General features: G+C 40.5%; 1 protein-coding gene across 5 annotated transcripts in view; it reads left to right on the forward strand.

The window, feature by feature from the left end:
• The window catches only part of CACNB2 (calcium voltage-gated channel auxiliary subunit beta 2), a 1,003,604-nt gene that overhangs the window by 964,227 nt on the left and 25,090 nt on the right, over positions 1 to 14,287 (forward strand). For all 5 annotated transcript variants that reach the window (XM_086941951.1, XM_086941954.1, XM_086941953.1 and 2 more), the window contains 3 exons: positions 890 to 999; positions 10,164 to 10,315; positions 12,262 to 12,357. In XM_086941951.1, the coding sequence (XP_086798077.1) occupies positions 890 to 999; positions 10,164 to 10,315; positions 12,262 to 12,357 (358 nt within the window). The remainder of the gene's footprint in view (positions 1 to 889; positions 1,000 to 10,163; positions 10,316 to 12,261; positions 12,358 to 14,287) is intronic.

The raw sequence follows: 14,287 nt of genomic DNA on the forward strand, positions 1-14,287 counted from the left end.
AGCTGTACAAGATAGTAGGGCTGACTCAGCAAGAGCAGCTGCGGAGATAAGGGAAACAGGAAAATAAATAATGCAGACCACTTTTCAAGTCTTGAACAGTGGATTTAAAACTCATTCTAAACATGTTGGTACTATTTCTTCTATTACTTCTTCTGCTTCAAGCATACACAATGTTGCTACAAAAAACAAGGGAAACCCAAAGGAATTGCAATAGGGGCCTTGGGCGAAGTCTATTTTAAGGAACAGTGGTCCCTAGCTTAATTTAGATCATAAAACGATAAACAAACACGAAATACCATGAAACTCCTTTGTCCAGCCGGACAGGTTATTTTATTATTTTCAAAATCTTTAAAAAAGTGTCTAACAAGAAATGAACATACAATGACAAGTGGGCACACCCCGTGACCCACGGTGTGCAAGAAAAAACAAGAAGAAAAGTTATATACAAAAAATACGTATAAGGCGGTCTGTGCTAATATTTGATTACGCAGACTTGATTCTATTTTACACACACCATTGTAAAGACATAATATAATTTTTTTTAGTACTTATGGTGCTCATTGGTCTACGACGTTTTCGTGTTTGTCTATCGTTTTATGATCTAAATTAAGCTAGCGACCACTCAACCATACGCAAGGCAGGAATTCTTTACAGCAAGGACAAGCTCAAAGGCACGCACTAACAGAATTGATTGCGCATTACAAATGTATAATCTCGCAAAGTACCCTGGTCTCTAATAAACAGTACTCCTCTCTTTCTCCCTTCAACTCTCACTAAATTATAGATATGTAAGACTGCCATAGTTTGGAATACAGAGTGATCATTGGTGTGTTATAGTTTACATTCTGCAAAGTATCAAGTGTAACGTTTTTTCTTTGTTTTTCACTAGGATATCGATTACACGGGTTACAGCAGACATCTCACTTGCCAAACGTTCAGTATTAAACAATCCAAGTAAACATGCAATAATAGAACGATCTAACACAAGGTCAAGTTTAGGTAAGTACCCGAAATATCTATTACTTGAGGTGTACAAAATAGAATTTTTAAAACTTTTCTGTAGTACAATATTACGTGTGTAGAGAGTGCTCAGATTTCTTCTGTTTAAATATAGTGAGCGACCCAATATACCCTTGGGGGCTTGGGTAAAATATAGTAGGATGGGTAAATTTGCCTCCAAGGGAGTTTGTTTGAAAGTTAAATTTAAATAGTTATGCAAGTGAATTGGATTCAGGTAAATTAATAGTCCTGAGTGAGTTTAGTTTCACCAAATCATGTAGACAAACATATAATTAAAACTCAATAAACATGACAATACTTAACATTAAACAATAACCAGTAGACATGTGTATAGGCAAAGCAGTAGATTTTATCAACATTGAATCATAAGGGGAAAAAATACAATACAGATAAATATATGTACAAACAGGAATACAGGAAAAGTATATATGAAATCAAATCAAATTCTCTGTAAAGCCTGTAAAACACCTATCCAAAATACAGATGTATAAATTCTTCTTTGGATAAGGCTGAAAGTCGACGTTTCGGTCTTTATGGACAACTCTTTAAGACCATCATCAGGACAGAAAAAATTGATATTGTAACTCCCTATTAAAAGATAAAATGAAAACATTTTAACTATGACATGGGACCTAAACCAAAATTTAGTGCCGCACTATACACAAAGAAAACATCTAACATATACTTGAATTGCACTTAACAGAACATAAATATAGCAAATGAAGACATTAGACAATATTTACAGTGAATACAAGAAGTTCATTTTGGTTATTCTAAACATGTGCATAGAAAATATTGCAATGAAAAACATTTACAGTGAATACAAAGAATTCATTTTGAGTATTCTGAACATGTGCATAAAGGATATATATTGCAGAGTAGCCTAGAGGTCCACTTGAGATAGACCAAACTTTTTGAATTGGTCATTGATACTAATATATTGAACCTATCTGATATCAATTTAGGAAGATTCAAGAATACCTTATTCTATGGAGCACAAATCAGTGGCTCGATATAGAGTGGACATATCCCTTTGATAGGTTACACTGAGGTATATTAACTCAAAATGCAGACATACCCAAAGAAAGGGTCCTTGAGGTATCGTTTGCCTGGGACTCTGTTAACATCCGTAGTATTGCTTCATGGCGAATCTAAAAATATTTCAGTGACTGTAAATAAGGCCAATTAAATGGGCTCTAGTGTAAAGGCCATTTATTTTAAAAAAAATGATTCCATAAGTACCTTGATTTATCCACCATCAACTGATACTGTGATAAAGAAGACGATTTATAAAAGACTCAATTAAATGTCCAAATGCTAATGAGTCAAAAGACTCTTCTTGTGGACAGAACGCGTTTACCTGTAAGAGTCTTGAAGGTACAAACAACGAGGTGTGCCAGCCACAACTCTGCAAGCAAGCCACTGTCTTTTTTATCACCGTATCAGTTGATGGTGGATAAATCAAGGTACTTATGGAATCAATTTTTTTAAAATAAATGGCCTTTACACTAGAGCACATTTAATTGGCGTTATTTACAGTCACTGAAATATTTTCAGATTCGCCATGAAGCAATACTACGGATGTTAACAGAGTCCCAGGCAAACGATACCTCAAGGACCCTTTCTTTGGGTATGTCTGCATTTTGAGTTAATATACCTCAGTGTAACCTATCAAAGGGATATGTCCACTCTATATCGAGCCACTGATCTGTGCTCCATAGAATAAGGTATTCTTGAATCTTCCTAAATTGATATCAGATAGGTTCAATATATTAGTATCAATGACCAATTCAAAAAGTTTGGTCTATCTCAAGTGGACCTCTAGGCTACTCTGCAATATATATCCTTTATGCACGTGTTCAGAATACTCAAAATGAATTCTTTGTATTCACTGTAAATATTTTTCATTGCAATATTTTCTATGCACATGTTTAAAATAACCAAAATGAACTCTTTGTATTCACTGTAAATATTGTCTAATGTCTTCATTTGCTATATTTATGTTCTGTTAAGTGCAATTCAAGTATATGTTAGATGTTTTCTTTGTGTATAGTGCGGCACTAAATTTTGGTTTAGTTCCCATGTCATAGCTAAAATGTTTTCATTTTATCTTTTAATAGGGAGTTACAATATCAATTTTTTCTGTCCTGATGATGGTCTTAAAGAGTTGTCCATAAAGACCGAAACGTCGACTTTCAGCCTTATCCAAAGAAGAATTTATACATCTGTATTTTGGATAGGTGTTTTACAGGCTTTACAGAGAATTTGATTTGATTTCATATATACTTTTCCTGTATTCCTGTTTGTACATATATTTATCTGTATTGTATTTTTTCCCCTTATGATTCAATTTTGATAAAATCTACTGCTTTGCCTATACACATGTCTACTGGTTATTGTTTAATGTTAAGTATTGTCATGTTTATTGAGTTTTAATTATATGTTTGTCTACATGATTTGGTGAAACTAAACTCACTCAGGACTATTAATTTACCTGAATCCAATTCACTTGCATCACTATTTAAATTTAACTTTCAAACAAACTCCCTTGGAGGCAAATTTACCCAGATTTCTTCTGTAGCACTTAAATTCTTACTCTTTAAATACTCTTTAAATGCGTTGCAATTTTTTGTTTTACAAAAAAACGTTTTTGCCATAATATCTTTGGTAAAAATGCATGGTTTCGGCAATAACTCTAAAGCAGTTGTAGCATTAACTGCTAATTCTTCTTATTGACCACCTTTAAAAAAGACAGAAATTACATGTTTTTCCAACTAACATCTGTTTTCCAAATTAAACAAAGTTTCAATGCTATCTTTAGGAATTCAGACTAAAGCACACCTTGCATGTTCAGTTTAATAAATATACATGACCGCTAGATGTGCATTGATGTCAATCAAAGTTTCTTCTCATTGGGCTCCCTTTGACTATTAATGAACTGCTTCATGTTTATTTCTCTTCATTTGTATCATGAACAAAGAGTATATTATTTTTCTTATGTCGGAAATGAATAACAGAAATCAATATTTCACATCTGTACTTTGGCCCCCATTAGGATGGAAAACGGGGCCGCCCGCGACCTGAGCGGCGGTCCCGTCATGCCAATTACCCCCATGTGCATCTCCGTCCCTTGCCTTCACCATGGGGGCCTGCAATGGGCCCCCAAAGTGAAGACCGCATGCTGCCACGGAAAGGCATCTTCAAGAGCCCATCATAATATGGCTGGCGGTGTCTAATAGACACGGCCACCATATGAACACTTTTCCGCCCCGGCCGCAAGGTAGTAATATGGTGGGGGAAATGGGTGGCGGGCAGGCAAGGAGTTCGGGCGGTTCGCTACCGCCGCATGGTGGTGGCGATCCGCCTGACATCCTAATGGGCCCCATTGTTGTGAACATTGGTGTTTTCCTAAAATATAAAGGGCTGTTTCAGCCTTAATGCACTGAAAGCAGCATTTTGGGCAGTAACTAGAAATAAAGTGTGTAGCATATAGACAAGATTAATTACGATCTATATCCTGCTGACCGGTGTAATGTCATTATACAATAATTACAGTGCAACAGGGAAACATCCCACACTGCTTAGGTTTTCCTCATTGAGAAAGGAGTAGCTCATTGTATTGTAGATATTAATACATGTATCTATATACATGTCCAGTTAGATGTGGTAAAGGTACTTCAGTGCTTCACTTCATGACAGATGGGGCTTACGACAAAAAAATGTCCTTGGAAATGAAAGCTGTATCACAATGAACTTGGGACCAATTGAAATGCTCGAGGTTTTAAACTACCTGGGCATTGACATTTACTCACATTTAATGTTGCATTGACCAGTGTGACTCACTGGTTAGAGGCGGCAAACCCGGAAGCAGAGAACGGCCCGGGACCAGAGTTCAATTCCCGACGCGGCAGGGTGATGGACCAGGGTCAGCAGACTCGATAATTCTCGCCTCGGTGCCTACTCTAACCAGGGATCACACTCAGGAACTCTGGGCATTAGCTTGCCTCATCTCTACAACGGCCACCACATTCGCCGGGGCTGCCTGGTTTCACCTCGGAGATACCCGGTAGGGACCATCTCACAGGGATAGCCAGGACCGGTTCCCCAGCGGTCTACAGCGCCACGACGCCTCAGGGCAGCAGTGCGCTTTACAAGAGACATACATTTACATTTACATTTACAAACATCCATAGTGAGGCGTTCTGAATGGGTACCTCGTCCTCTCATCCTAGAATGGAAGCGTGATCTGTCACACTGCTTTCAAAGTTTGCAATGTTGTCGTCTTGGAAATTGAAGCCCCCAGTCTGGCGTGATGCCATCAGTAGGAAAATCCATCTTTTGTGTGGGCTCCCCATCTTTTTGGCTAGATATCTGGAATTTATGGACCTGTGGCCAGTAAGACTTTGCTGAATATCTTTCATTACATATGACTCTCTCACTACATGTGCCCTGCTTCCAAAAGCATGACAACTGATTGGCATGTACCAGTGGTCATGTTTGGCTTTTAGGTAAGTCCATGTTAAAGGAAACAAACATCGTACAAGTTGCATGAAAGTGAAATATTCCATGTGGGATGCAGAGTGGCTCGCTGTCACTCACATGCAAGATAACAAAAAACATGGCAACAGGATTGATCAAGAGCTGTGTGGCAGATACCACCTCCATGTTAGCATATCAGACTAAACCATTTTAACATGTTAAGACCAGCATATGTAATTAATAGGTCAACTTTATAGTGCAACCTGAAGCCCAAAAGGCATAATTGCATAATCATCAGAAATTATGCATGTAATATAATCCAATGGCCATGTTTCTGTAGTAACCTAAATTTCCCGTTTCCGTAATAACAGGGGCACCAAAGTGCTGTTATTATGTAGACCATAGGAGCATTTTTCTGGCAGCGATGATCTGTCTTTAAAAATCTTGTTCAAAGCTATAGAGCAAGGACCAAAATAGAATTTTCTTTCATGTAACATTTAATAATCAGTGGAAATCTCAGGCCAGAGCCCTATGAAAAGGTGTGGAATACTTGCATAGTTAATAATGTGTCTGGAGACAGTGGCGTTTTGCCTAGAGGTCCCTGCAATGGGCACCCAAACCTATACCTAGCAGGAGTTGTGAGGGAATAAGTAAAGTTGTGCTTTAATGTCCATCACTAAAGAAGACTTAACATTTTGTTAATCTTGCTTTGGCAGCGATGGGACTTTCAAGACTGCTTTCCCATACAGATATTGGCACCTCACTCTAAGGGTGACCAGTTTGAGGGAGTTTCTCTTTGGTGGGGCAATGATGTGTCTGATTAGAATTGGTGAACGCATGTGCAGACCTTGGGAGCTGACACACATCTGACGTGAGCAAAAGATAGGAATGATGATGCCTGGGGTAGCGGACTCTAAAAAATTTGCAATATGCTTAAAAATAGAGGAGACACAGTTTGGAAATTATGCAGTGATTCAGTGGTTAGCCTTATATATCAGGGCTCCCACAATTGGGTAATCAGAATGCTGCTGGAACCTGACAATGACTACAAGAGACCGCAGAAGACATAAAGCCAGATGTACGACCCTTTAATTTCGCCTCACAATTTGCAACACATTGCGAGGCGCTAAATCAAATGTACAACAGTGTGTTCACACTGTTTAGTGGTTCCCAATTGGATTGCAAATTATAAGGCTCATTATTATTATTAATGAGCCTCTCGCAGTTTGCGGGCCCATTGTGAATGTCAGCCCTCCCAGTGATGGTGGCGTGCTGGGCATTTTTCAATAAAGCAGATTTTTTTTTAAAGGCAGGCTGTTTTCCTTAAATGAAAACGAAATGCATTTAAAAAAGAAAAATGAAACGTTTTTGTTTAATTTGTTAAGGGCAGGCAGTGGTCCATGGGACCACTACCTGCGGCGTCCAGTGTTGGCCCGCATCTTTAATATTCGCGATCGAGACGCCATTCTTCAGACGGCCAGGGTAGCACCGCCCATCCGCGTGCAAAACTCTGGGATCTCATTTTTCCAGGACTATACGGCGGCAGTCTCGGCACACCGCAGAAGTTTCATCGAGGTCAAAAAGGCACGGAGAGCCCTAGAACTATCATATTCCATGCTCTTCCCGTAGAGACTCCGAGTAGTTGGCGAAGGAAAAACATGGTTCCTTGACACGCCGGAGGAGGATCTGACTGGCTGGAAGGGTGGCGAACGGCAGGGAAGCCCGGAAAACCGCAGAGAGGTCGACGACATCTGGTAAGAGAAGGTGATTCGGAGACCACTGAGCAGGATGGAGGGGACTATGAACAATCACAGAAGGAAACAGGAGACTGAGTTCTTTTAAACAGTACCACCTCCATGTAGGGAGGATATCCACTGTTTACTATTTTCAGCCTACTACGACACGGCATCTGCGATGACTTCACCTTGCTTTAATGACTGAAATGGAAATGCTGTCGCCTGGGACTCTGGGACTTGGGGATCGAATGGTCTTCCTCGGACCTCCCACCCCTGTACATGCAAGTAAAGTTCCAGGGACGGGGTTTTAAGCACTCTGCTGAGTTGGGGTGGTGCGCAGTTCTCGGTCCGCAAGGGAGGGAGGGTGTGGCGGGGATGGGTTTGTTTTTCAGTTTGTTGTGGTTGATATATATTATCGCTCAATACGGAGATGGTTAGGCAGTACTAGCGCACACAGGGACGCACTGTAACTTTGTCACATGTCACTGCGACATGTGACTTTGTCACATGTCACTGGTGTTAATAGATCTGTTTTCTACAACGATGGGAGACGAAACACAGGTTGACACAATGGGTGGTTCCAACACCAAGACACCATCCCTCTCAGTGCTCACGTGAAATGTACTGGGGCTGGCTGATAAAATTAAGCGGGGCCTGGTCCTACAGTGTATTAAGAAAGAAGGCCCGGCAGTGATACTGCTGCAAGAGACACATCTCACGGGCACATCCGCGAAAGCAATGGACAGGTGTGGATATAGAATGGTGGTACATTCCGAATTCACATCTAGCTCCAGAGGATTGGGCATATTAGTAAAAAAGCAATTTCCCCTCATAATAAAAGAAGTTAAGTCTGACAGTTCGGGGAGATTTGCCGCCATACACGCGCAGTGGGAAGGGAGGCCCTTCAATATAGTTTTGGTTTACATCCCCCCGGCATTGCACACAGTAGCCTTCCCTGACCTAAGTGCGTTCTTGCTGGGGCTACCGGTAGGGGAGCTGCTTCTGGGTGGAGACCTCAACACGGTCGCAAACGACTCCATAGACAGATTCCCTCTGAGGATGGGTCCGACCGGCACATCACGACTTGTGAGTTTCATGAAGGCAATGGGACTGATAGATGTATAGAGTAGATACCACCCCACAGAACGTCAATTCACATATTACTCCAATGTCGATAATAGCCTCACGAAAATAGATTACTTCCTAGGCTCGACGGGTTGCCTCTCGCATGTGGACAGTATAGATTTTAGACCACGGGGCATCTCTGGCCATTCCCTGCTATTACTCAGGTACACCAGTCATCACTAGCAGCGGCGCCGGATATATCCGATACGCCCTGGTTATCTCCAGATTCGCAAGATTAGAAGGGGACTCCAGAAAACGACAAAGCATCGCTTTCAGGACAATGAGGGATCTGTTGCTTCCTCCACCACCTTATGGGAGGCATTTAAGACAGTCATTAGGGGCCAGGCTATAGCTTCCATCACAGCTCACAAGCGGGAGGGACAACTGGAATTGCAGACTTTGGAGTCCGATTTGTCCATTGCAGATGCAGAGGGGCTGCCTTATATAAAGGACCTTGACATGCCCAAGTTGACCCCGGAAGAAGCGCAGGAATTAGAGGCTGACCTCACAGCAGAGGAGATACAAGTAGCCATCCGGACATTGCAATCGGGTAAGTATCGGGTAACGTAGGGCCGAATGGCATACCGATCTAATTTTACAAAAGGATGGCAGACTCTGTTACACTACAAAGTAGGACTATGGGAGACCCATAGTCAAGGTAGTGCACAGCTAATGGACAATAATGTCTCTACGAGATTTTTGGGATAAAGTTTAAACACAGTTGGAGGAAAATGCTCAAGGCAAAGGTTTTTTATATACGTGTGTCAATTTTCAAATCAACATTTGGCAAAAGAACATAGATACATGATTATAAACATTGTATGCATGCTAATAAACATGTGTACCTTTACACAGATATTCAATTTTGCAATCAGTTAAATAACATAACAATACATTTGTGTATGTGCAAAATGACGTTATTGACTTCAAAGAGTTCCAAACTCCCAATGCATTTCGGGTTCGGGGAACTGAACCCTTCGTCAGGGGAATTCAACTCTGTCAATTGGGGTATCTTCTCAATTTTGTTCCAAATCCACAGTAATCTATAACACAACAAAACGCAGTCAATATACTGCATTGAGAATATAGGATTTGCACTCAAAGCTAAAGTGGGTGATCATTAAAGAAAGGAAAGGTGGTGATATATTTATTCAAATGGAAGCAATTTAAACTATTTAAAGTCACCCCAGCGTGTAAACTTTTGAGGTAATGCATGGTGTGCATCCCATCGCCCCTAGTAGCTAAGGATGTAATAAAAACGATATGAGGTTCGCTTGCCTTGTAGGATTCACTCCGAGTATAGGATCTTCAAAGCGGATACTCAAGACCTGGCTGTTCGATCAATAGCGCCCCTTCCTCCCCAGCGTCTTGAGACCCTCGCATGTATGTAGTGCGGTTTACAAATGATTGATTGATTCACCATAATCTTGACCTATAATAGTAGTGTTTATGGACCAGACTAAAACCAGGAGTTGATGGCAGGGATGGGGAGCACTTAGGAGAAACATGTATTTTTTTTGTTTTTCACACCAACCATATTTATGCATTTTACATAATTAAGTATTATACAATCATGCAAATATAAACGGTTTTACCCTGAATCACGTACATTTTAATAAAGTGCTAAAGTGGATTTTAGATTCCTGGTGTCAAGGTTGAAGAAACTGTATTGTGAGCATCTTAGGCTTGATTTTAAGATTCGTGGTATGGCACATTCTCTGCGTATAATAACTCTAATATTCAAATTACTTAATATTGTATTCATGAACAAACATAAACATTTTCCCTTGTTTTCATTTACAGCTGAAGTTCAGAGTGAAATTGAGCGGATCTTTGAATTAGCACGAACATTGCAGTTGGTAGTACTTGATGCTGATACAATTAACCATCCAACACAACTTTGTAAAACTTCTCTGGCTCCCATCATAGTATATGTAAAGATTTCTTCACCAAAGGTAAGCATTATACTGTATGGAAGTTTTTTGTGTGTATTTTTTTGTTTGAGTTGTTTCGAATGGTGATTCTCTGCTCTTTCTACATCATGGCAAGAACTACCCACTGATTTACTTCATGAACTAATAGCATGTCCTTTCTTTTACCATCAATAAATGTTCACATCATCGCTGACTGCCTTGCAGTTTACAATTCAAACCTTATTTTGATTACTTGTTTGGGGACTGTTCGAAATGGGGTCTCAAGTTGGCAGAGTTTCTTACCTCTGTCCAAATAGGGATCCTTGCTTCTAGTCAGGGTAACGGGGATACACTGCTAAAATAACCCCTGCTTCACCCCTGGTAGCTTTGCATGAACGGATAGGCTTATCTCAGAGGCAGTGTGTAAAGCATTTGTGAACACATACAGTAATAGAGTGAAAACACTACAAATGGACACCACACCAGTTTAGAAAAATAAGTAATCTTTATCTAAACCAAAACAAGACCAAATGACAAAAATCCAAAACACAGTAATAAAGATATGACTTTCAGATGGTAGAAATAGTTCAGTTCAAAGCAAATTGCAGATGCAACACTTATCACACAAAGTACCTTAGGTGCGTCACGCAAACAAACAAAACGGGCCGCAGGGAATGTGATGCATCAGTTCCTTACACTCAGGGAAGTTGATGCTTCGGTTCCTTGCTCCGGGGGAGGTGATGCGTCGGTTTCTTACTGCTGCGAAGGGGAGGTGATGCTTCGGTTCCTTACCGGAGAGGAGGTGATCCATCGGTTCTTACTGCGTGGGGTAGTGATGCATCGGTTTCTCACTGCGTCCCCCAACTATGTGATAGACTTGGTGCCTCGATGCGATGCGACGATCCGGTGTGATGCATGTATTCTTGCAGCTGCATGGCAGGGCTTGCGTCCGAATCGGTGGGGTGATCTCGGACTCCGGATCGTTGCACTTGATGCTGCGTGCATTGATTTCTCGAGCCGCGGCAAGCGATGCGACAGTTTCTTCAGTGATGCGTCAGAAACCGGTACGGACGCATCACGCTTCTTCGATGTTACGTTGATTTTCCATCTCCCAGCGGAAAACAGTTCTCTAGAGGTCCAAAACAACAGCAGGCACCTCTTGCAAATCAGAACTCCTTGCAAGGAGGTTCAGTGGAGCTGGTGGTGAAGTCTTTGTGTCCCTGAGGCTTCAGAACAGGAGGCAAGCTCTGTTGTAAGCCTTTGCAGATCTCCCTCAAGATGGAAACTGGAAGTATTGGGTCCTGGTAGGGGAGGAGACTGAAGTCCCATGGGCCACTAAATGCTCACTACATGTCCCTTTCGCTGTCAGTTATTTTGCTATTTTGACACTGGTCCTTTTCCAAGACTCGGATCACAATGTTTGCACATTGCAAAAATATGTTAAAGAGGTAGGGCTAGAGCCAATTATCGTGAATGTCCACCTTGTTATGTACTGGAATGGTATTTCCATTGCATTGCAAATATCTAACAGGGTCCCTGAGGAAACACAAGGCTGTAATGCTGCTGATAGATTTGGCCAAGTTGAAGGTATACTTTTTTCTTTAATGTAAGTTATATATATAAAATATTTGGTGAGCAATATAAATCAAGGACACTGGTGTAGTTTCATTTAGGTTATTTGTATCAAATAGAAATTGAAATCAAAAGCAGGTCTTTTGTGCTACCCATACAGCTGTTGATTGCAATGTTTTTCGGCTGCAGAATAGTGCATGTGGAAGCCCTGAAAAATCAATTTCTTCTGATGTTTTATTATTCTCTCATGTGTAAGTAGTGGTGTAAATTCTCAAAAGAAAGCAATATGCAAGTCTTCACTGTTATACTAATTGACAGAATCAAAAACCTAGCAAAATATGATTCCTCTTAAAAGCTGCTAAAGTAATTGTCACTTGTATTTCAACAGTCGTTTGTGTATGTGTATTTTTCAATAGGTTTTACAGAGGCTTATAAAATCCAGAGGAAAATCTCAAGCAAAACACCTCAATGTTCAGATGGTGGCAGCTGACAAACTGGCTCAGTGTCCTCCGGTGAGCGAATTTGCTGTACACTGCTGAGTCGTTGTGAAAATGAACTGCATGTTTGACTGTTGTAGCTGTCACAACCTGTCCAAGTTACTCTATGTATTATCTGAAGCATCAAATGGGAAGGATTGAGTAATAATCCTTCCTTTAAAACACAGTCTTTTAAAATGTCTGTTTTTCATGTTTGATTATAATAATTAAAATTGCTACTCCAAAGACAATAATTTCTATTAAAATGCAATTGGAATACATTTTTGAAAAGCTGACTTTCCAGCTGTAGTTTTGTAAAATCTGGGATGTCTACAGATACACGTACACTTTCATGTATGTGGATAGGTTCCAATACGCAAAAGTGGGCTTTGCTAGTGGAAATTTAATGATCCCAATTAGACTGTTGACTTCTGACTACTTTATCTAGTTAGTGGAAATCCCTTCCTCTTTTTTTCACTGGATGTGCGTTTTCATTTGCCCTTAATTTATATTTTCTACATCCAATTTGGTCCTGTTGTTTCAGAAATGTTTTGTTGTCTACGGTCTTTGCCCTGTTGCTAATTTTTGCTCCATCTGTCTTGATTGGTAAAGCACCTCAGTCCTACTCAGTGAACATCTCTATGGGACACCTTCTAAATGCTTTAACAATTAATGATTCGAAAGATCCACTTTTATAAGGAGTTAGCCCATTGGATTCCTCCTCTTTGTATGATTCCAACAACATCTAGTCTGCATTCTCTGTTAACTAAAACATATCAGTCAGTTCTAAGGGGCTTAACACTGGTCATCTAAGATGCCCTACCCCAATGGTACAAGGAACATGGTCTACAAAAGAGAAATTTTCTAACCTAGATACGTTTTAATTCCTGCAAAATTTTATTATAATTCTTATTACACTATCTTTCAATATTTTTAAAACAGACTTAATAAATGGATAAGAGAACAAAAAGAATGACTCTGGAATGTATGCTGTAAAAATATCAAACACAGGTCACATTCCAAATAAATGTGGTGTAATTTTATTCCAATCAGAGAAAATAATGTGGTTCGTTTGAATGTACATGTAATATATTTTTCATGGACACACCACATGGTAAAAATGCTTCATACATACCAAGAGAAGGAGCAACTGTGTATGAACTATGTACTGCCTTAAAACCTATTTGTAGGAAAGTAAGATCTGCTTTTATGGTTACTCCCACTTTTTCCCTGGTGCTATGCGGTTTCTGACTAGTCTGACTGGGATCCTGCTAAACAGGACCACAGTCTCTGTGCTTTCTCCCCTAAATTGGTATAGTATGTAGTTGGGTACATCCCAGATTGGACACTGGTATACCCGTAACAGTCCCAAGTATATGGTACTAAGGTACCCAAGGCATAGGTACACCAGGGGTCTCTAATGGGCTGAAGCATGAATTAGGCCACCCTTGGGTGACCACTAAAACTGTAACTACAGGCCTGCTATTGCAGCTTGTGTAAGCTAGTGCTAGCACCACTAACAAAAGATCTAGGTTTCCCTATATCTAAGGTCACTGTACTTAAAATCTAAGTCACCCCTAAATCAGGCCTTTCAATCCTGAAGGCAGGGTGCTTGGTTCTAAGAATGAGGGTGCCCCGGCTTGAGCAGAACACCCCTACAACATTCAGATTCTATTGTCCCGGGTTGTTATGCATCAGCCATTACGATACATAGTGGCCATTCGTCGTTACGTGATGACCATCTCTAAATTGGCTGTAACAAAACCTGTCTTGTTTGGTATCAAACATGTTTGAATCATACCCCTACACCATAAACGGTGTGGGAGGTATGATTCCATGCACTGTAAAGCAACTCCGGGAGGCCCTCAGTGCTCCTGGTACCAGTCTTCAAGACCCAGACAGCACAACATGGCTACTGCCGACCAGACACACGATTCTGCCTTCCTGCTGCTGAGCCAAGCTTGAG

The sequence above is a fragment of the Lissotriton vulgaris genome, chromosome 10 (genome assembly GCF_964263255.1).
Source record: "Lissotriton vulgaris chromosome 10, aLisVul1.2, whole genome shotgun sequence".
Taxonomy (NCBI): Eukaryota; Metazoa; Chordata; class Amphibia; order Caudata; family Salamandridae; genus Lissotriton; species Lissotriton vulgaris.